The sequence below is a fragment of the Pleurodeles waltl genome, chromosome 6, assembly GCF_031143425.1.
Source record: "Pleurodeles waltl isolate 20211129_DDA chromosome 6, aPleWal1.hap1.20221129, whole genome shotgun sequence".
NCBI classification, from domain to species: domain Eukaryota; kingdom Metazoa; phylum Chordata; class Amphibia; order Caudata; family Salamandridae; genus Pleurodeles; species Pleurodeles waltl.
The window spans coordinates 1,403,185,456-1,403,208,941 of NC_090445.1; the positions used below are offsets into that span (position 1 = coordinate 1,403,185,456).

Genomic DNA, 23,486 nt, shown 5'->3' on the forward strand with positions numbered 1-23,486 from the left:
AGGCCTTGGACTTGTAGGATGCATATTTTCATATGGCGATCCTGTATTTACATAGCCCTTTCCTCTGGTTTCTGGTGATGTTGGGATATTCCCAATTCACTGTCCTGCTGTTTGTTGTTACTTTGGCCTCCCCCATCCCCATGTGTTTATAAATGCTATGTTGGTGGACATTGTCTATCTTTGCAGATACAAACATTTCCTGTATTTCGAAAACTGGCTGCTAAAGCCTGGCTCACGTCAGCTAATTTCATATTTCCTGCAAGCAACTGTGTGTTTGCTGTACACACTGGTAATTTCAATCAACAATCCATAATCACATCTTTGGGCCATGCAGAAGATTCCCTTTACAGGGGCCATTACTGTCTTTCCACCCTCAGAATGAATCTGGGATATTCAAACTTATCCTGATGCTGTGGCACTGGTGGTTCTGAGCTTTCTCAGTCTCCCGTCCTCATGCATTCCACAGGTGCCTCAAACCTATTTGAACATGTGGACCCTGCAGTGGAATGTTCGCTTTTATTGGGCTGAGCACTAGGAAAGGCTTTTGGACTGCATCCATGTTTCAAACAAAGCAGCTCCGGACCTTCAGTATTGGCTGGTATACACCAAGTTGACATGCAGCAGGCCATTTTCCTTCCCTCAGCCTGAACACTCAGTGGTGATGCAGGTGTTGTCTCTGGGGCTCGGTACGTCTTGTAGGTAACAATATGGATTAAAGGCCTTTCATCTGGCCCACAAGGCCTTTTTGACTTTCATCAAGTGCTGATCTGCCCTGGTCCTGACATGAGGTACTGCAAAAAGCAGGGTGGTGTGCTGTCCCATATCCTCTGCTGTTAGCCTCTTAGGCTGTAGCAGTGGCTGAATCTTCATGGTGTCACCATAATGGTCAGCTGCTGGTTGGGATGAAGTTAATTGGGCATTATCTGGCTGATCACGAGTGGTATCTACTACTGGAGGTGGCACAGGACATCTTTGCCCTGTTGGGCAAGCTCTTGGTGTATCTGTTTGCTGCCTTTAAGAATGTACAGTACCCAACCTTTTGTGGATTAGATTTCCCTCCTTGGGGCTCTCTTTCTTCAATCGTCCTCCGGTATCCTGTATGCTTTTCCATTTCTGCCATTGATTACCCAGGTCCTAAAGAAGGTCATGAATTAGACTATCTTCTTGACCAGATGCAGAAAGTCTGGTGCACCAATCTGCTGAATCTGAGCACATGCCCTCCACTTCATTTGCCTTGTCGGGAGGCTCTGCTATCCCAGCTTCAAGGTGGAGGTCTGCATCTGAATGTTCCTCTACACCTCCATGCTCTCATCTGGGGTGGTTTGATCTTCCACTGCACTTGGGGGATGTTTTTCTAACTACTTGTTGCTTATCCACAAAGTCCATCTATTCTGGCTATTGATCTACATTTTTCTATTGGTGCAAGGGTAGAGGGGAGTCAGCCCTGTACAGGCTAAGTTGTCTGATTTTCTGCTTTATTTTCTCTGGAAGAGCAAGTCTCTTTTTCTTTTGACACTGTTAAACACTATTACTGTCCATTACTCTCTATTTCCTCTTTTTTTTATTTCTTTGCTGCTGACAGCACTGAAAATATCAGTGATAAACTGGCATCAGCATGCAAGGGTGGTGCCTTTATATGACTCCATATTGTTATGCCTGGAAGCATTAGAGAGCCTTGACAGAATCCTTTGGTGGCACCTACCGCACTTGGGAGCTACTGTAAGTTTTTCCAGACCCAGTCTAGTGCCTAGGGAGATGCAAAAGGTGAGGAATCTGTATCTAAGAAAAGTATCTACAAGAAGAAGCATTTCTGAAGGGAAACAGCATGGTGTTCTGTGAGCTACCATCTGTAGTTCAGGATGTCACATGAAGATAAAACATTTCTGATGGATTTTTCTAACTGCAGATATTCCTCACCTTTAGAATATTATCCAGGTGCCAGACTGGACCTGGAAGTTTTTAGAGCAGTGCTCCTGCACGCTGCTGGGTGTCTGTGGGTGGCATTCGCCTCATTCTGCCCTGGAAGTTGTGGCACAGAGCCACATACAAGCACCACCCCTGCGTCTCAATGTCAGTTGTTTTCTTTTTGCACCTTTGAATGTGGACCCAGAGCCTCACTCTGTTCTTAGCCAGTTGGCAAATTCTTCCAAATTACTTTTCTAGAGTGTAAGGGAAAAGTGTCATCACCAAACACTACAGGGTTCAAACCGTGCCAGGACTGTTGAAAACAGATGTTGGTGATGGACCCACACATGGTGTGCCTCTAGTGTTTGAGCTCAGGGCACAACTCTAAGTTGTTGAAAGAACACCAAAAGAAATCATAGACCTAGCGTAAGTCCCATTCCCATTTCAAGTCAAGGGTGCAGACTCGTTCCCACTCTCCAGGCCGAGTATGCAATAGGTCTCTTTCGCAGTCAGTCATCTGATAGTTCTAATTACAAGTGGAAGAGGAACCATAAGAAGTCAAACAGGAGTCAACCCCATACAGCCACTCTTGATGAAAAGAGAACTCTTGAGGATTTCAAGGTGCCTGACTGTCTCGTCCTCAATCCCCAGTTGAGGTTTTGATTCTGAAATTGATTCTGATGTGTAACACATGCTGTAGCACGTCGAGGTCTTTAAGTCGGCCATGATGCACATTGTTGGTACTCTTCCAGCTGCTTCTGATGTGCTTTCATGCCCCAAGGAACCTCAGGGGGCCCCCTGTGTACATAGTGCCACCTGAAGTGTTTTCTGCTCCTATAACCCACTGCAAGTTCCACCCAGACACCGGTGCCGACTTCCATTCCATCTGCGAGACCTGGGCTGGTCCTTTTTTTTTTTTTCTTCTGTGTTTTTTTTTTTTTATCAACGCTGGTCCCGATGTCACTGGTGACCTAAGTCCTCATCATAAATACTTTCTTTGATTTTGATAAAAATCATAAAAGCACACATTAAAGTACAATATCCAAAAGATACTTCTAGCCACAGATTCCTTACCTTTGAATTTCCCCGGGCATCAGACTTGATCAGGAAGATTTTTCGTGAGCAGTTGACCTGCACACAGGTAGGTGGCATTGATCTGCTTCCCTTGTGTTGTCAGCATCGCCTGAGTCAGAAGTGACTTCGCGATATCTGTATAGCCACCACCCAGGCGCACTAATGTCAATTCTTTTCTTTCTGCGCTAGTGAGCGCTGATCCAGAGTAGAGCTGCCACTCGTACACCTCCTAACGCTGCTACCACCCCGCCCCAGGGGACCCAAACTTCTTCACCCAACACCTTACCCCTGACAGCTTAGTGGTCCAAGCCTTGACATCCCAAGGCACATTCCCTCCAGATTAGGGGGGCTGCAGGGAATATGCCTTGGGATGCCTGCGGGCTGGACTCCTTGGGGAAGACGTTGTTTTGTTCTGCCAGCCTTCCCTTGCATTGCAGTCTGTGAACACTGCATGCCTTTTACTCCTACAGCCTGTGGGACACTGTTGCACAAGTGAGGCTCTCTCAGGCTGTTACCAATGGGAGAGATGCAGCAAAATTCACAATACGATGTGGACTCAACACGACCGAGTCACTGGGCAGAACGGTTTCATCAATGGTGGCCCTGAGATGCGTCTCCTGATTGAGAACGACTGGCTTTTCAGGGGATGTGCAACCTTTTCTTATGGGCATGCCCTTCGATGGCACCCATCTCTTTGGAGACAAGGCAGATTCGACACTCAAGCTCTTTAAGGACTCCTGTGCTACGGCCAAGTCCTTGGGCCTCTGTGCGGCCCTACGTTATCCACGATCTGCATTTTGTGGCTATGGGAGGGGCTTCCAGCCACCAATCCGCACATGCTCCCCAGTTTCTGTGTAGCTGAGGACGTGGTACCACAGGCCTTGTGGGTCAGGTAGCCAGCAGTCTGGTCAGTCCACAACCCCCCCAGGTAGCTGCAGCCTCGAAACCTTCCTAAACTGTGCCTTCACTATCATGGGCCAGTTGGCGGCAGAATTTACAATCACCTGCTCCACTGGCAGTCCATAACATCGGACAGGTGGGTTTTGCAGATTGCTGGAAGGGGCTATTCCCTCCCCTTCGAGAATACCCATCCATCCATGCCACCATCTTACAACCAGCTGAGGACGCTGCGGCTCTCTTGGCCAGTGGTGCCATAGATAAGGTTCCAGTGCCAGAAATAGACTGTGGTTGCTATTCACACTACTTTCTGGTTCCCAAAAAGATAAAGGCCTTCATCCTAGTCTAGATCTCTGAGCCTTGAACTTCTTCCTGAAGAAGAAGAAATTCAAAATGCCCATGCTTGCTCAAGTCCTGTCTGCCTTGGACCAAGGAGACTGAATGGTAGTGTTGGACTTGCAGCAAGCCTATATCCATGAGTAGCGATGTCATTAGATGAAAACTGACAAACTTAGCAGATTTAAAGAAATCTTAACTGTATTGTTAGTCATGATGTTAAGTTAGAAAGGGTATGTACTCCAGGAGTGATAACTACAGCTACAGGTGTCTAGCAGTTCTCTATAGACACGAGCTGGCTAGGTGAATCAGCAGTAATCATGAAGACACAGTAAGTGCTCCCAATAATAGAACTAAAGTGCAGTACCTCTATTAGAGTGTTATAGTGGAGATTCAAAAAAAAATTTGTACCTGAAAATATGGAAATAGAATCCTCACATTTAGTTTGGACAGATGTGGATCATGTGGTGGGACACAATCCCCACATCATACATAACCCCCCCCCCCACACACACAAATAAACAGGTAACATAGAAACAAACCCTGAAGGAAAGGCTTGGCCCCCAAAAAAGGGAAATGAGTTAACTGAAAAAGTTGTGCATCTTAATTATGAAAGAACGGGAAGCACAAAATGCCAGAGTACCCATATACATGGCCCTGAAATCGCAAAAGACTGATGGCTTTTCAAATGTTCGAAAGGCAAAGAAGCGAACTCCCCGGTGTACAGTCACAATTTCAAAGACCTCATACCTGGGAGGGTGAATCGACATTCTGTTCCCTGAATACCGCAGTTCCTCTGAAAATTATGGCTTTCAAGCAGGCCGTTTTCAAAGCGATTTAATCAGTGGATGCCTCGAGATACAAAACATTTAATAACACCACTAGAAACAAACGTACATCTCTCTGTGAACTCACAGAGAACAGTGAATTAGTGATAAAACCAGCAGATAGGGGTGGAGGAATTGTCTTACTCAAAAAACCTGACTATGATGAACAGTGTCAGGACCTACTAGATGATAAGCAGTATTACAGGACCATCACGCAGGATCCTACAGAGAAATTACACACTTTAATTGGGAACAAGGTGGAGAAGGCAGAAATTAATCATTGGATTTCCAAAAGAAATGCCAATTTTTATTTTTTTATACGCAAAAGAACCAATAATACCTTGTTTCTATTCCCTTCCATAGATGCACAAAAATAGATCCCCTCCACCAGACCTCCTAATACTCCTGGAGTACAGCTCCTATCTAAATTAACAACATGACTTAAACTATAGTTAAGGTTTCTTTAAATCGGCTACTTTTGTCAGTGCCCACCCAACGACACTGCTACTTCTAGTTGCTGCACACGATACACACAAAAGCTGTTATGTTTATGAAGCATATTGCCGAATTGGCCCTATCTTTACCCAATCCCCCCCCCAGCCCCCCTACTTCTCTTCACTTCTCAGGGCCTAGAAGTAAATTGAATGCTCACACTGGGTTTCACTACTCACAGTTATTGACCTGCTTGAGATTTCTTTATCTACATTTATATGTGTTCTTTATTTTTCAGGGAATAGCAATTCTCTTTCCAGATGGAGTGAGTTAGTGTACTTACTTCCAGGCGTCAATGGGGATTGTCCCATTTGGCATAAATGGGATCTGTTAGATCGAGGTCCTGAAGAAAGCCTATGACCTTTTCAGGTGCAAGTAGGCTGAAATATGTTGATAGCTTTTACAGATGTGAAGGATATAAAACTCATCCCTAACATATCTCACTTTTTTTAATCTTACCCTTTTCCTACCCATAATAAAATAGCACTAATCTCTAATAGGAGGTAATTTTACTTCACTGCACCTTTTCACAGATCCCACCATGTCTCTGCATCAAGAGATTCTTCCTTCTGGTGGAGGTAAGACCCAACAATGAGGCTACCAGCTATTAGTACATCAGTGGACAATAACATAGTACTGATAGAAACCAGCTGTAGAGGGTCTCAACACAATTCTTTGAGACATTTTGTTTTCGAGAATGGTGTGGATTCACCTGCTTTGATAATTTCGAAAGTTGAGTGAACCTTTCCCTGTAGGCTTAACATTCCCTCTTAATGATCATTTCAAATGTTTTTCTGGCAGCCAGGCTTCCTTCCACCAAAATGGTGTATGCCTGCTGCTGGGGTAAATTTGTGGCATGGTGCCCAGAAAAGCAGATTGCTCCCCTTTCCAAGGTTCTCTTTATTCTTTTCCTAGTTCAGCAAGGCTCTGCTTTGGGCACCTTAAAGTCTTACCTTCTGCTATATCAGCCTTTCTGTGGTTGCCTAACCAAACCAACCCTCTTTAAATCCCCTACTGTACATAGGTTCTTAAAGGGTTTTTATCATATGTTTCCTCCTTCTCTCTTTATCATGCCTCAGTGGGACCTTAGCCTCATCCTGACATTTCAAAACAGCCTTCTTAGTGGGAAACACATCTGCCCAGAGGGTCAGTGAGCTTAAAGTTTTGTCATCCAAGCCTCCATACTTAAACATCTACCATGACAAGTTAGTTCTCAGAACTAGAGCTTCCGTTCTGTCAAAAGATGTCACTCCTTTCAAAGTAGGCCAGTCCATCACCCTTCTTTTTTTTAGGTCCTGCAGACCTCTATAAAGAAAAGAAGCGACTCCCCCATCTGGATCCAAAGAGAGCATTGTCGTTCTATTGTGACCACACAAAACAGTTCAGGGTGTCCGACCAGCTCTTCATAGGCTTTGTCAGACCGAAGAAGAGAAAGGCTATGCAAAAGCAGACCATCCCTTCATGGATCATACTCTGCATTAAAATCTGATACACATTTGCCAAGAAGCAATCCCCTGAGGATTTGCTTGCTCATTCCACCAGAGCCAAGGCTTTGACAACTGTGTTAGCACACGGAATTCTGGTCCTAGACCGGGATTCTGGTCCTAGACATCCTCCAGTCAGCAATGTGGACAACCCTGCACATATTTACTAAGTACTACTGCCTGGACAGCCAGGACCGTAAGGATTGGCATTTTGCGTATTCGGTCTTGCAGGACTTTTAGGTTTGAAATTGGGTCACAGACCCGCCTCCATGGAAGTATTGCTTGGGTGTCTATTCTAAGGTGAGGAATCTGCGGCTAGGAGTTTCTTTCAGATGAATAAGCAACTTACCTTCTATAGCGCCTTATCAGGTAGAGGCTCTTATCTGCTGCAGATTTTTAACCGACCCACCCGGCCTCCCCGCTCTGGAAACAGATTTCTAGGGACAAGGCTGTTCCCCTTTCAGAGCCCTGGTTTTCCATGCCAGAGGTCAATGTTCTTCGTGGCTCCACGCTTCTGGCATGGAAAGTTGCGAAAAGAAACTGATGTTAGCACTCTGGGGGTTACACCCATATAGGCATCACGCACCTCACTTCTGGATGCCGCCACCCTGAGAGCCTTTCAACGCCATCAACTGGGGCGCGGGGCTACTACTTAAGAAAAATGTCCAGATCCACTCTGACGCCTGGGGATAATTCTGAGGTACAGAATCTGCGGCTAGAGTCTCTACCAGATAAGGCAGTCCCGAAGGTAAGTAACTTGTTCTTCCAGGCTCTTCTCCAATAGTGCACCTATCAGCTCCGGTCCAAATACCTGCCCCTTTGCCAATACAAAAAGAACAGATGATTGACAGAATGCTGATTAATGCAAACATTCACCCTCAATCACAGATCTGGGTTTAATCCATCGTTTTTTTGCTCACCACGCCACCCCCGTTTGAACCGAGCCATATACACACAAGTCTTGACCCTGCTCCCCATTGAACAGTCCAGCCTGAACTGCCAGGCTAGCTCCTCCAATGACCAGAAACAGGCATGCTGGGACCGGTTTCGGGGTTTCACCTCTCATCAGCCAGGCTAGCTTGAATCCAGTGGCACAGTGAGCACACATACGACGTATGGACATACCCTTCCCACTTAGAGCGACTAAAGCAAACAGGACAGATGGAATGCTAAATAGTGCAAACATTCACCCCAGTCACAGATCTGGTTTTAAAACATTGTTTTTTTGGCTTACCCCGCCACCCCAGTTTGGACCCTGCCCAATGCAAGCATCACTTGCAACACCACCTTCTATGTTGTGGATGCCAACACAAATGGCACCTCAGGCAATTGCCCCTTCACAGGAGCCTTCCAAATCCAAGGTATCGTTCACAGGTCCAGAAAGGGAGCTCAGAGGCTACAAAAGGCCAAAGGCTACTGGACGAGGCCAGACACAAGAGCTTTCCTAGCCTGAGCCAGTGCCACGCCATTGCGACTGGCAAACTATGGAGAGTTATGTGCATCTGACTCACATCCAGTTAAAATGCAAGGCCCCAAAGAACATGATGACAATAGTAGTGAGACAGCAAATTTACTACATCCACCTTCATTGCACAGGGTTGATTTTCTGTCTCTCCAAAAATGTCAGTGGGCTGGAACATATTGCCAGAGACCGAAATGGAAGGACTGACAGTTCATGATCTTCCAGAAGCAGCATAATTTCATGATGTGTTATGAGAGCATCAGAGTTATTGGAACTTACTGTGCCCACAGTGGAAAACAGTGCAATATTTTGACAGAGGTTCTTCTTGTTGCCATTGAGGGATGCCCTGCTTAAACTGTTAAGGAACAATGGGATAAACTCACCTTAGCCCTCGCTGTCAGTAGACTGATTGACTGAAGATGCAGTCCTACACCAGGGGACCCTGTCTTCCTCTCAGCCCTTGCGTCATGAGAAAGCCTAGAAGTACAGGCTTCATTCTGTATGGAGCATAATCAAGATGCATTATCTATGGCTCATCCACACAGGGAATCCATAAAGCTTTTCAGTCAATAGATTGGATCTGAGATCAATGAATGCAAGTTGCCTACTTGCAATGTGCAAGCATGCACTGTGGAAAATGGTAACTTTTGTGTTTGTCAGTCTCCCAGATCATCTTGGAGACCACTTTGCAGAAAATAGCAAGAGAAGTAAGAACATGATGCTTCACAACAGTTCCACAAAGCAGGCCTAGTCACAGGCGGTTATGTGGCTAAGGCCATGGTCTCCTCCATATCCCTGAGCAGGCATGCCTGACTCACTTCCACAAGATTATATTGGATGTGCAGGCAAGTCTCATGGACATACTGTTTGGCTCTTGCCTGTTTTGAGGCAAGGCTGATTCAGCCTTGACGAGTTTGTGGGGAAGACTATACCTATTCTTTTGTCCTCCAGCCCAGACCTACAAGTAGTCCTGGAGGTTGCAAGGCTTTTCAAAATGTCTGTCTTTCAGCAGCACCAGCCGTCTCAGCTGGTCCAACAGTCCATCAAACTACTGTGTCCATATAGAGAGATAGGGGCAGAGGAAAAGGTCACCAAACCCAGCATCCCTCCTCCTCTTTCCCTGCATGGATCCTTCAGATTGTAAATGAGGGATATGCCCTACCCTTCCAGCAGACTAGTCCCCACCTTCTTCCTTTGCATTCCCTTCAGTCAGAAGACCATCTTCAAGTACTACAACAGGAGGTGGCAGCCCTGCTGCGAAAAGGGGTGATGAAACTGTTTCAAGAGCAGGGAATTGGGCATTGGGTTATTGTAGGTACTTCACAGTTCCCAAGAAATATGCCAGCATTGGAGGCTCAAGACTTGCAGGACACATGTTTACACAACTGATCCTGAAGTGGTACACAAGCTACCTGTTGCCGGTCCCACTTGACGTGGAGGTTGATGCCGTATGAGGATGTTCAGCCTACAGTGTTATCCAGCTCCATCCTTAGTCCGGCACGACCTCAGCCAAAGTCACTTGGTAATCTCTATGATTCCGATACCTTGCCTCATGGTACGGCCCAGACCTTACACAGTGCGCTTACACTGACTCAAATAATAATCACTATGATGAAGAATATGATTATGTTCCCCAATATGATGAGGAGAACGGGTATGAAGAGATTAGGGTTGCCAATGGGTTTAACACTTCATCCGGCTCCTGCCACAAAAGAAAGCGCATATTTCACTGTTGTGATGTAAGGGGCAGCTCAAGTGTTGGATTTACAGTTGCCAATGGTGAAAGTGAAAACTGACCCATTGATGGACCTTTTGCCACCGAATCAGACTGCTGCAGTCATTGTTGCCATTCATCAAGGCACTTACTGACACTCTTGGGCACTAGGGCTAAAACCTGTTCAGGGCCTCCCGTTAATGGACAGGTACCATGTCACCATTGCCTTACCACTGGTGATCCTGCCTTTTTAACAAAGCATCCGACTCCATAAAGTCTCATGGAGCAGGCTTTAACTAGCACAGGTCAACCCTAGTGCCTTCCATTCCCCTTCACCTGATCGTGAGTCAAAATGAATAGAGGTGTATGGCCAGCACATTTTCTCCTCTACTAACCTTGCTCTAAGCTCAGAAAATGTCAGCTGTCTCTTGGTTGTTACTTCTATACCCTATGGGTGGCTCAAGATATACCGGTTGTTCCGGATGACCTTTGGGCAAAATATGTAATAAGATCAGTACTGCACCCAAATGACTGCAAGGAAAGTGTCATTGTGGCTTTTCATGTTTGATAGATATTCTGTCTGACAGCTCTCACTTTTTTGGTGACAAAGCAGACTCAGCACTCAAACCTTTCAAAGAAAGCAGAGCCACTGCACGTTCTTTAGGTCTTTCTGTTAGCATCAACATTTGTGGCTGCGGTAGAGGTGTTCTAATTCATGAATGCCAGACTCCACCTCCATCTCAAAAAGCTTTTCAACCCTTTTGTGACTGCGGTTCTCAGAGTCAGCAAGGACAGCAGGGGTAATGTGCGGCTCAGTCCACCACCCCTCTCTAGCTGCCGCAGCTGCAAATCTGCTATAGTGTGTCTTTGCCATCCTGTCAGAGGTAGGATCCCAAATGCCCTTCACGGGTGGAGGCCATCATGAAAAACAAGTGAGTGAAATTGTCCACCATTCCTTTATAGCTTTCTGCACTTTTCACCTCTTTCAGAGCAGTGGCTGACCGAGGCGTATCTGTCCCTTATACGATAGGAAGTGCAGGCACTTTTGGCCAAAGGGGCCATAGAGAGTGTTCCTGCCTGGGAAGTAGGTATTGGGTATTACTCCCAGTACTTCCTTGTGCTGAACAAAGGAGGTTATTACTCCCAATACTTCCTTGTGCTGAACAAAGGAGGCCTTCTTCCTATTTAAGGTCTCCACCCTCTCAATCCCTTCCTGCAGAAGGACAAATTCAAGATGCTTATATTAGCCAGGTCCAGTCTGCCCTAGACCCTGGAGATAGCTCGATGGAGTGGAGGAGGAGAGGCCTGGGATCCCAACTCCATGTCCTGTCAGCAAAGAGGACAGGGGAGCACCACTGCATTTCCACCAACAGTGGTGAGCCTGCCCCATTCCCGGTGCCCAAGTCTGGGGGAGCAGGCAGCCTCCACCAATGCGAGGGAATGGGGAAAAGAGTGCTGCTGGCTTCCACATGCAGCAGAGGAACTGCTGCCCATGCAGGTAGCTGTCTGGGGCAGGCAGGGTTGGGCTCCCTGGACTGCCACCAGTGAGCAGAGGCATGCGTGGTGCCTGGGTAGACTAAAAAAAAAAAAAAGTAGGGTGCTATAAGGCAAGTCACATGGCATAAGGGTGTTTGCTCATCAAACACGAGCAGCCAGAGTTCCTCATTAGTTATTCACAGTCCATAGGGAGAGACCCATAATGGCCTCCGGTGCCGGAAATTGGCAACACCTTTTTGCTGCTCGTGATAGCCCTAGGATGGTGAGGCTATCACCATCAGGGAAAAAGTGTGTGAGGGCTGCCAGAATGCTGCAGACCCCTTCCCTTTCCAAGAGGGCCTAGTGAAAAATTACCACTCTGAGCTTTGCCTGAGATTTTCAAACACTCCCCAGGCTGGAGCTTAAGCTCTACAGCTGGGAGTTCAGTGCAGGTACCTCTCGGGACTGAGTCTATGGCTGAAGTGTTGTCAGCAATGATAGTAACACATATTCCTGAAAGGCTGCAATGCTTTATTACTGGTAATGTGTGCACAGGTCTGCAATGTTTTATTATTCATAACAAGTGCAGAGGAACTTATGGTTACTGAAGTCGGTGATTAAATGAAGTATTATCATGACGTGATTCTGGTCTTAAAGAATGGTAATATTGACCTGAATTAAACTGACATCCGCCTATGATTATGTGCTGCATTGTACATTTAGGGGTGGTACTGTGAATTTTGGGGGTCATGACCCTTTAGTGGTCAGATGTAATGTTGCCAAAGGTATTTCCACCAGCCTTATCTATATTTGTAAATTACTGCATAGGGTTGAGTATGTGTGTGTGTAATAAATGTACTTTTACTTTTCTAAAGAAAAAGCACAGACTGGACAAAACATTTTGAGTGATTGTTATTATTGCCTGCCATTGAATAATTGTTAGTCAACACCACCTCCCTTGAGTAGGCTTTGAACGGCTTTGCTTCACTACCCTGAGAGATTCAAGCACTACAGTAGGGTGTTTGGTCCATTAGGAGAGTGACTATGGAACTATTACTTATGTTGGCCATACAACTAATGGCCCATTTCCTCATACCAGCATGCTGGAGTTTCCAAAGCAGGTCTTTCTTAGACATGTCTTCCATCTAGAGTGGAGCCCAGGACTCCTGTATGTCTTTCCGCCACTGTCTTTCTGGTCCTGAGTTCTGAAGAAGATCAGGAACGACAAAGCCCAAGTCACTCTAGTGGTACTCGGACCTTCTGGGCATGAGCATCTGTCTGCTGATCAAGCTGCAGGAATCTTCTGTCGCAGCAGACCGGTAGGTTGTTGCACCTGGGCCTGCTCACTTTGCTTCTCCATGCTTGTAGACTGAACAGTGACAGTTGACGACCTTCGGCTTACACCATGAGGGCATAGATGTCATCTTGGTGGCAAAGAAAACTTCATGACATCGGTGTACTCCAGTCACTGGGTTAATTGGTGGGGTATCTGACACATTTACGCACTATAGGCAAAATTGAAGTTTTATTGTTTGTTCTGTCCCTAGCCCCGCAGGTACTTGCTTTGGTCACAGTTAATTTGTCAGCTCTTTCAGCTTTTTTTATAATGCCCCAGTGAGACTTGAACATGGTCCTAACATTCTCGATGTGTACCCCTTTTGAGCCGTTGCACTGAGACTTCTGACATTAAAGGCAGACTTTCTCATCACCATTAGATCGGCAAGAAGTGTGAGCGAATTTCAGACTCTCTGTCAATCCTTCTCACTGCCAAAGGTTACTTAGCGACTCTACACATGTTTTTTGTCAGATCAGCCTTTGTTGTTTGTCACCTGTTGTGATGCAGTTTCTGGAGAGTCTGACCACATGTTTACTATTTTCCCCATTTTCTATGCCTCTGTAGAACCATAACTTTGTGCTTACTTTTCTGATCAGTTGGTTGTTTAAGCCCATCCATAGCTGTTTTTTGAGAGTCCTTACTCTGAAGACGGCTTTCCTTATTGTTGTCAGATCAGCTCAGTGTGTACTGAGCTGCAAGTCCTTTTCATTGATCCTTCATTCACCTTGTTCATCATGGACATGTTAGTGCGTCAAACAGCAGTGTCCAATCTAAGTGAGTTTCTCCATTTCATGTCAGGCAATAGATTACCTTGACATAATTCTCTCCTTGTCTGCATCCATACCAAGGAGAATGAGAGACCTCATCACTTAGATGCTCATCGGGCTCTGAGCTTTTGCCTTGAACTTGGAGCATCATGTTGACCATCAGCTATTCCTTGGCTTTGCAGGTACAAGGAAGGGCAAGACAATTCAGATTGTGAAGATTTACCACTGCATTGTCCTACGCATTGAACTGTGCTAAAGTCTCTCCAAGAAGAAGAACACATTTCATCAGAATGAAGGCCGCTTCTGCACCGTTGTTCAGGGATCTTCCCGTTCTGAACAATTGTCGGGCTATTAAGAAATGGGATTCATTTCATGCCCTCACCATCCCTACTGTCTTGACTACAAAGCTTCCAGGGATGGTTACTTAGCCAGTTCTGCGCTGCTAGATTTTTATTATGATCTACGGAGGCCTAGTTCATTGGAAGTGTTACTTTGGTAATCATTTACAAGATGAGTAGCCTCTGGGTAGAATTATCCACGTAAGAGAAATGTACTTCTGTTCAGTAACGAGCTTCTGGTCCATACTCTTTCCATCCACAGATTCCCCACTGACACAACTGACCTCCAGTGCTGAGGAGTGGTCTTAGGGATATTGCTAAAAAGGTTCCAGTATAGTTATCTCACTATACACTGCCATTTTTAAGTCTTGTTCATTTCCACCTTTTCTTATCTGTTAAATGTCTCATTATAAATTCTGCTTGAGAAAAACGCTGTGATCACCACATTTTTAGTTGTGGTATTAATGCAGTTGTCAACTATATATCTCTTTTAGGTACATGTAAAGTCGGAGGCCCTTGCTATCAAGATATCTCAAGAAATTAACTATGCTAAGAGCCTATATTATGAGCAGCAGTTGATGTTAAGAGTAAATGAAGATGAAGAGCATTTGGAACAGGACCTCTAGCTTTTAACGCCACAATTCCACTGCCATTAATGCCGCTATAGAAAAACTACCTGGAATTCTATTTCTGTATTTACAAAAACACACACACATGCCATCTGAAAGCGGACAGCAGCTGCAAAACAATGGAGCGAGATGTTTCTGCAGGAATGAAATACGTTGCAAAAACGAGAATACACAATGCACTATATTATAACTATTGAAGTATTTACAGTTTTGGAGTTGTGTAGATTTGGGGGGGAAATTAATGGTTTTGAACAATATATCTATATACATTTGTAATAATTATTGGGAAGCCCTTTATTTTACTAACATGTATATATGTATAACTATTTTGGATGTAAATATTAAAGAGAGTATAAATTGGGCGCAGGTATGTGTAAAGAATTGTTCACCAATGCACTGTAAAGTCATTAAAAATAGATTATATTAAATATGGTATTGAACTGCTTTTATGGATCTGAGTCCAAGAAATGTGTGTTTATTTTTGGTAATAAAAACAACAACAGTTCACTGTGAATCTAAGGCACATCTTATTATTGTTCATTCAATGTAGAGTTTTTTTTGTTGGCAGAAGGAATCAAGCGCAAGTACCTTATGGATTAGTTCAACATACAGAATTTCACTGCAGAACTAAATTGAAATGCTTTTCTTTTTTCCAGATGATCACTATTGGTTCTCTGCATGTGTGAGGTTTTTATAGGAGCACATCAATTAGTAAAAACGCACAGAAAGTACATATAGTCATTCTAGCACTTAGAGATGATACATGCTTGATAAATGTCTGAATTCTGTAACTTTCTTGGAAAGTACTACTCTTAGGGCCTATGCCTTCTTTCAACTGTAGTGGTTAACTAAGTATTTAATAATGGGTTATCTGACTGGTCCTGGCATGGAAAGGACCTAAGTACTATGGGATGCTAGAATGCCGTAGCACAGCATCAGCATTTATCAACTCTTAAAACCACTTTGCAGGGCCAGATATACAGGGAGTGCAGAATTATTAGGCAAGTTGTATTTTTGAGGATTAATTTTATTATAGAACAACAACCATGTTCTCAATGAACCCAAAAAACTCATTAATATCAAAGCTGAATATTTTTGGAAGTAGTTTTTAGTTTGTTTTTAGTTTTAGCTATGTTAGGGGGCTATCTGTGTGTGCAGGTGACTATTACTGTGCATAATTATTAGGCAACTTAACAAAAAACAAATATATACCCATTTCAATTATTTATTATTACCAGTGAAACCAATATAACATCTCAACATTCACAAATATACATTTCTGACATTGAAAAACAAAACAAAAACAAATCCGTGACCAATATAGCCACCTTTCTTTGCAAGGACACTAAAAAGCCTGCCATCCATGGATTCTGTCAGTGTTTTGATCTGTTCACCATCAACATTGCGTGCAGCAGCAACCACAGCCTCCCAGACACTGTTCAGAGAGGTGTACTGTTTTCCCTCCTTGTAAATCTCACATTTGATGATGGACCACAGGTTCTCAATGGGGTTCAGATCAGGTGAACAAGGAGGCCATGTCATTAGATTTCCTTCTTTTATACCCTTTCTTGCCAGCCACGCTGTGGAGTACTTGGACGCGTGTGATGGAGCATTGTCCTGCATGAAAATCATGTTTTTCTTGAAGGATGCAGACTTCTTCCTGTACCACTGCTTGAAGAAGGTGTCTTCCAGGAACTGGCAGTAGGACTGGGAGTTGAGCTTGACTCCATCCTCAACCCGAAAAGGCCCCACAAGCTCATCTTTGATGATACCAGCCCAAACCAGTACTCCACCTCCACCTTGCTGGCGTCTGAGTCGGACTGGAGCTCTCTGCCCTTTACCAATCCAGCCACGGGCCCATCCATCTGGCCCATCAAGACTCACTCTCATTTCATCAGTCCATAAAACCTTGGAAAAATCAGTCTTGAGATATTTCTTGGCCCAGTCTTGACGTTTCAGCTTGTGTGTCTTGTTCAGTGGTGGTCGTCTTTCAGCCTTTCTTACCTTGGCCATGTCTCTGAGTATTGCACACCTTGTGCTTTTGGGCACTCCAGTGATGTTGCAGCTCTGAAATATGGCCAAACTGGTGGCAAGTGGCATCGTGGCAGCTGCACGCTTGACTTTTCTCAGTTCATGGGCAGTTATTTTGCGCCTTGGTTTTTCCACACACTTCTTGCGACCCTGTTGACTATTTTGAATGAAAGCTTGATTGTTCGATGATCACGCTTCAGAAGCTTTGCAATTTTAAGAGTGCTGCATCCCTCTGCAAGATATCTCACTATTTTTGACTTTTCTGAGCCTGTCAAGTCCTTCTTTTGACCCATTTTGCCAAAGGAAAGGAAGTTGCCTAATAATTATGCACACCTGATATAGGGTGTTGATGTCATTAGACCACACCCCTTCTCATTACAGAGATGCACATCACCTAATATGCTTAATTGGTAGTAGGCTTTCGAGCCTATACAGCTTGGAGTAAGACAACATGCATAAAGAGGATGATGTGGTCAAAATACTCATTTGCCTAATAATTCTGCACTCCCTGTATAGTACCATTTCTACAACTCTTTCCTACCCCTAGTTGTAGCCCCAAGGATTTTTTTCAGTTAGTTGAGTGAGTCGCTACTCCGTTTATTGTGTATTATTGGAGGATGTTAATTGAGGTATCTGCTTTAAGTGGAGTGTCTTGATGTCATGCGTGAGGTCCAAAGATGTACTCCAGACTAGATTTAGCAACATATTAGGCATTGACATACTCATGGAAGTGTCTTTGTGAAATAGTGCCTTCATTAGAAGTAGGTTGTGGTTGCTACTCCTGCTACTTTCTGGTGCTGAAAAAGGATGGAGACCTCTGTCCTTTTGTAGGCCTGTGCCCTCTCAACTACAACTTAAAAAAAAAAAAAAAAAAGTTCAAAATGTTCACTCCGGTTCAGGTTCTGTCTACACTGGATCTCGGAGACTGAATGGTAGAGCTGGACTTGCAGGACACTTAAGCCCTCATTACAACCATGGCGGTCGGTGTTAAAGTGGCGGTAATACCTCCAACAGGCCGGCGGTTAAAAAAATGGGATCACGACCATGCCGGAAACTGCCAACACAGACAGCCACTTTAACACTCCGACCGCCACGGCGGTAGCAACAAACACCGCAGCGGAAAGTGCCAACAGACAGGCGGAAGACAATGTACTGCCCACACTATTATAAGGCACCAATCCGCCAGCTTTTCCGGGGCGGTACCAACGCCATCAAAAGCACGGCGGAAACTGAACAACGAAGGGGAAACACTCACCTCTCGACATTCCACGAAGAACCAGGACGCCATGGAGCCCAAATTGCCGATCCTACCCATGTTGGTTTATCTACTAATACACCACGAAGTAGAAATAAGGCGGCAGCAGCGACAACGGTGAGTACTGCACGTAGCACACAGGGGAGGGGGGATAAGAGAGTGACACACACACGCGGCACGCAACACCCCCACACCTCACCCACAACAACATACACACACACACATATCCAACAACATCACAGATACACCCCGTCACCCCCTGGAAGCATGCAAGGACAAAATGAAATGCATTTAACTAGTGTTATATTGGAACAATCAGATAGATCAAGAAAAAGCAAATAATCAGTATACACAAATATTTACATCAAGTACACAAGTTCGTACACTGTCCCATGCAAATGTCCGTGGACCAGTGGTCCCAAAAAGCATGGGCGAAGCCCACACATGATACCTGCCTCAAAACGGAGAGAACACTGCAGGGGCATCAGGTCGAAAAAAAACAGACACCTCAAGGGGAAGGGGAGTGGTTTGCCCACTGCCTGGTCCTGGGGAGTGCAAAGTCACAGTCTCTCAAGTCTCTCAAGTGGGTGGTTTGCCCACTGCCTAGTCCTGGGAAGTGCAAAGCCGCAGTCTCTCAAGTGGGTGCTTTGCCCACTGCTTGGTCCTGGGGAGTGCAAAGCCACAGTCTCTCAAGTGGGTGGTTTGCCCACATGCTCCGGAGAGGCCTTTGTGCCCAGTGTGCATCATCCTGCCAAGGATTGGGTGAGTGGATGCATTTCTTCACTGGTTCTGGAGGGGGCTTTGTGCCCAGAGTGCTTCATCCTGCCAAGGATTGGGGGAAGTGGATGCATTTCTCCACTGGTTCTGGGGGGGACTTTGTGCCCAGTGATGCTGCACCTGGGGTGCGGCAGTTGACATCCTCTCACCTGGGTGTCTTAGCCACGCGATGTACCTGGAACAGGTAGCATGATACTCAATGGAGGCAGAGCCACACTGCGGCGACTTAGGCTGCCAATTGCTGGTTCGTGTCAGTGCAGAAGGTGGTGTCTCAAGTGGCGTGTCCAGGATGTCACCTGCAGACTCGGACGGCTGCCCACTGGGGATGGTGCTGACGTCCGACAGAGTGGTATCGCCTGTGCATGTGGCGGTGCTGATGGTGGTGTAGGTGGCAGTGGCTGCGGCGGAGATGCTACCAGTGCTGGCCGTGGTGCAAGTGTCTGTTGTGGTGGATGGAGACACCATACCGTCTCCGACAGCCTCGGATGGCTGATCCTTGGGGAGGATGCTGCAGCCTGACGACATGGCAGCGGCTGTGCAGGTGGCGGTCGGAGTGGGGGTGGTGACTGTGGTGCAGGTGGCTGCCATCCCTGATGATATGGTGGTCACCAGCCCCTCACCAAGAGACATCGTGCCCTGAGGAGACTTGCTCTTTGGCTTGTGGCCCTTCCACACCTTGGCAGTCGCTGCAGGGACCTTGGCACTGTCCTCTCTGTGTTTGGGCAAGGCCTTGCTGGGTGGGTGGGTGTGACTTTCCCCTGCTGGAAGCCGGCCCCGTTTTTTGACCTTTGCAGGTGGCGGAATAGGGTGGTCCTTCATATCTGTCAGTGGCACACTGGCAGCTCTGACGGGTGCCCCCTTCGATCGTACCAGACTAACAGGGACCACAGCGGATGCAGATTTGGTGGCTGAGGTGCTGGGCTGGGATCTAGACATCCTGGCCCTAGGGGAAGGACGGGGAAGAGGTGTAGAGAAGAGGTTAATGTTAGCTAGGAAACGTTTTTTAGACACACTGGGACGGGAAGATGGAGGGGGTGTGGGAGTGGAGGAAGAGGTAGTGGTTGTAGGAGGTGTACGTCTGCTGAGTTTGGGTGAAGGTGCATGGGCTGTAGGCTGTTGTGACGTGGATGGCTGTTGAGTGGGTGTGTGCCTGCGTTTGTGTACTTTGGGAGGAGGGTTCACAGACACACTGGGAGAGGACACAGGGGACGTGTGATTGCACGTGAGCGGTGTGTTGTGATGGGTGTGCTGGTGATGGAGGCAGTGGCTGATGTAGTGCATTCATGTGTGAGTGGAGACGAGACAGGGAGGGAGGTGGAGGACGTGGAGGAGGGGGACACAGTGGAGGAAGTGGATGTTGGTATGTCTGCATGGGTATGGTGCTTGATTGAGTGCCTGTGGGATGTGTGGTGCTTATGTTTTCCTGATCCACTTTTGTGTGTTGTGTGTGTATGCTGGTCTGATGGTGTGCTTGGGATAGGGTGAGGTAGAGGGTATTGGGTCTGGGTAGTGGAAGTTGGAGGGGGGAAGCTGGACACAGGGCCAATGGCTGCCATCAGTGCTGAGGCCCGAGCCTGAAATGCTCTCTGTTGGGCCGCCACGCCAGAATGAATGCCCTCCAGGTATGCATTTGTTTGTTGCAAATGCCTCTCGACACCCTGGATGGCATTCAGAATGGTTGACTGCCCAACAGTGAGGGATCTCAGGAGGTCAATAGTCTCCTCACTGAGGGCAGCAGGGCTGACTGGGGCAGGGCCTGAGGTGCCTGTGGCGAAGGAGATGCCCATCCTCCTGGGTGAGCCGGCATGTGAAACTCGCTGAGGGGCTGCTGGGAGGGTGGTGGTGGTAGGGGGGGTGGTGGCTGTACCTGTTGTTGGGGTGGGCACAGAGGTGTCTGCCACTGCCAGGGAGCTTCCATCAGAGGAGGAGTAGCTGTCGCTGGTATCCCCTCCTGTCCCCGTCGTGGAGCTCCCCCGTCACATTGGTGCCTTCACCCTCCAAGGATTCACCCTCCTGGGCCATGTGGGATGCAGCTCTCTCCCTCGCTGGTGCCTCTGCTCCTCTGCCAGATGATGCTAATGCACACAAGGACAGGGTGACAAAACAAGAATGGGGGGAAAGACAGAGAACACACATGGTGAATGCCAGCAACACCACTACCGTTGGCAGACACAACACACAGGGAGCAGCCCCATGCACTAGGCCATGCACTACCAGTTAGTAGGAAAGTCACCAGCCCATGGGGTACAATGCCTAACGCCACTAGCTACACACCTGAAACCCACAGGAGAGTGCCGAGTAGTAGATGCCCACTAACACTATTGGGGTTGGAGTGCCTCAGAGCCTTCCCAACAAGGGACCTACACTGCCATGTTCGCCCTGGCCTAGGGGCACCCAGAGCCCACATCCTCCACCCAGATGCTTCCTAAACCGCGAAGTCAGCTTTATGACAGTGTATTCATCCCCTTGTGGCTGCTGTGATGCCCTCAGGTACCCATCCAACTCCGGATAGGCCACCGCCAGGATGAGGAACATCAGGGGGGTCATGGTGCAACGGGCACCCCTTCCATGTTGGGAGGCCAGCCCCAGTTAGGCCTCCGCTGTCTTCTTGCTCCAGGGGCGCAGGTCCTCCCATCTCTTGCGGCAGTGGGTTCTCTGTCTATGATAGACACCCAGGGTCCGCACTTCCTTTGCGATGGCACGCCAAATACCCTTCTTCTGGTGGGCGCTGACCTAGAGGAAAGGTACAGGAGGAAAGGACATTACTCACCCGTCTGGACCGTCAGACTCATTGCCCACCAGTTCCCAACCATGCCCTGACTCACATACACTGACCACAGGCATTGTACCCACATCATGCTCACAGTGAACTCACCTGTTTGTCTGGAGGACCGTAGAGTAGCGTGTACTGGGGGAGGACCCCATCCACCAGTTTGTCCAGCTCCTCCGCGGTGAAGGCAGGGGCCCTTTCCCCAGACACTCGAGCCATTGTCGCTTCCAGACACAGGTCACAGCAGCACTTGCAGTGTAGGTCCTCTCCTGCTGAAGGCCAGGTATCAAGTGAGTGAACAGATAGAAAATGGCGGTCAGGTCCATGGCAGTGTGTACCGTCACTGCCGGTGTACATCGCCATTGGCTCCTGGAACCCATAGAGCCCAATGATACCCAATGCTGAATTACGCGGCGGTCTTTGACCGCCTACCGCGACGCAGCACAACGCCAGCGCAGTTACCTCATTTACCCTTGTCCCTCCTCACAAGTCAGGCAGCTGCCATTTCAGGGGGGCACATGCCATGGCACCTAACTGCGTCACAGCACATTTTGGCACATATACGGACTAACTACGTCACACACGGATTTACTAACATTACTGCAGACACACTTGTGCAACCTATGTGGTACATGACCCTCTGCTCACCGTTCTCCTCCATAGGCCACAACCGCTGTGGCAGATGAGATGGCGGCATCCTCCAGTGTACAGACCCCCGGTGTACCTGTCGACAATGGAAGACAGACACATCATAATCACCTGCAGACTTGATCGTGCCACAGTCCAAGACCTGTGTGCCCAATTGGAGCCAGGCCTGATGTCATCTATCCGCCATTCCACAGGAATCTCCCCTCTAGTGCAGGTCCTGTCAGTGCTCCATTTCATGGCAAGTGGCTCCTTTCAAACAACAGTGGCCATGGCATCAGGGATGTCTCAGCCAATGTTTTCTAACATGTTGACCAGAGTGTTGTCTGCCCTGCTGAATCACATGCGCAGCTACATCGTGTTTCCACGGGTGGAGGATTTGCCCACAGTGAAGGCTGACTTTTATGCCCTGGGACATATCCCCAACATCATTGGTACCATTGATGGTACACATGTGGCATTTGTCCCCCACACACAGGAAAGATAAATGTGCAGATGGTGTGTTTGGTGGACCAGTACATCTCTCATGTGAATGCCAAGTATCCTGGCTCTGTCTATGACGCCTAAATTTTGAGGAATAGCAGTATCCCTTATGTGATGGGCCAACTCCAGAGGCACCAGGTGTGGCTAATAGGTGAGGCCAAGGTCCCCACACAGTATGAGTAGGTGTCTGGGTATGTGGTTGTCCCTAAGGGTTAGTGTGTGTCTACCAGGTATCCCTCGGCATTTGCAGGTGACTCTGGTTACCCCAACCTCTCAAGGGTACTGACCCCAGTGAGGAATCCCAGGAAAAGGGCAGAGGACCGCTACAATGAGGCACATGGGCAAACTAGGCGTATTATTGAGAGGACGTTCGGCCTCCTGAAGGCCAGATTCCGGTGCCTCCATCTAACAGGTGGCTCTCTATACTACTCACCGAAGAAGGTGTGCCAGATAATCGTGGCATGCTGCATGTTGCACAACCTGGCGTTGGGACGCCGGGTGCCTTTTCTGCAGGAGGATGAGCCTGGTGATGGTCTTGGGGCAGTGGTGCAGCCTGTGAACAGGGAGGAAGAGGAGGCAGAGGAAGAAGATATTGACAAGCGAACGAACATCATCATGCAGTACTTCCAGTGACACACAGGTAAGAGACTGTAACTCCTCACATTTCAGAATACTGTAGGACATTGTATAAATCAGCCTCTTAACCTCTGTCTATGGACACTGACAGTTCACTTTGGATTTCCATTTTTCAGATCTGGTTACCCCATTCTGCCTTCTATATGTACTAC

At 47.2% G+C, this 23,486-nt stretch overlaps 1 protein-coding gene across 2 annotated transcripts in view; it reads left to right on the forward strand.

Annotated features, from left to right (window-relative positions):
• Positions 1-15,251, forward strand: part of VPS13D (vacuolar protein sorting 13 homolog D) — a 2,230,750-nt gene extending 2,215,499 nt beyond the window's left edge. For both annotated transcript variants that reach the window (XM_069240741.1, XM_069240742.1), the window contains one exon: positions 14,603-15,251. In XM_069240741.1, coding sequence (XP_069096842.1) covers positions 14,603-14,734 — 132 coding nt within the window. In that variant the 3' untranslated portion in view covers positions 14,735-15,251. The remainder of the gene's footprint in view (positions 1-14,602) is intronic.
• The last annotated feature ends 8,235 nt before the right edge of the window (positions 15,252-23,486 follow it).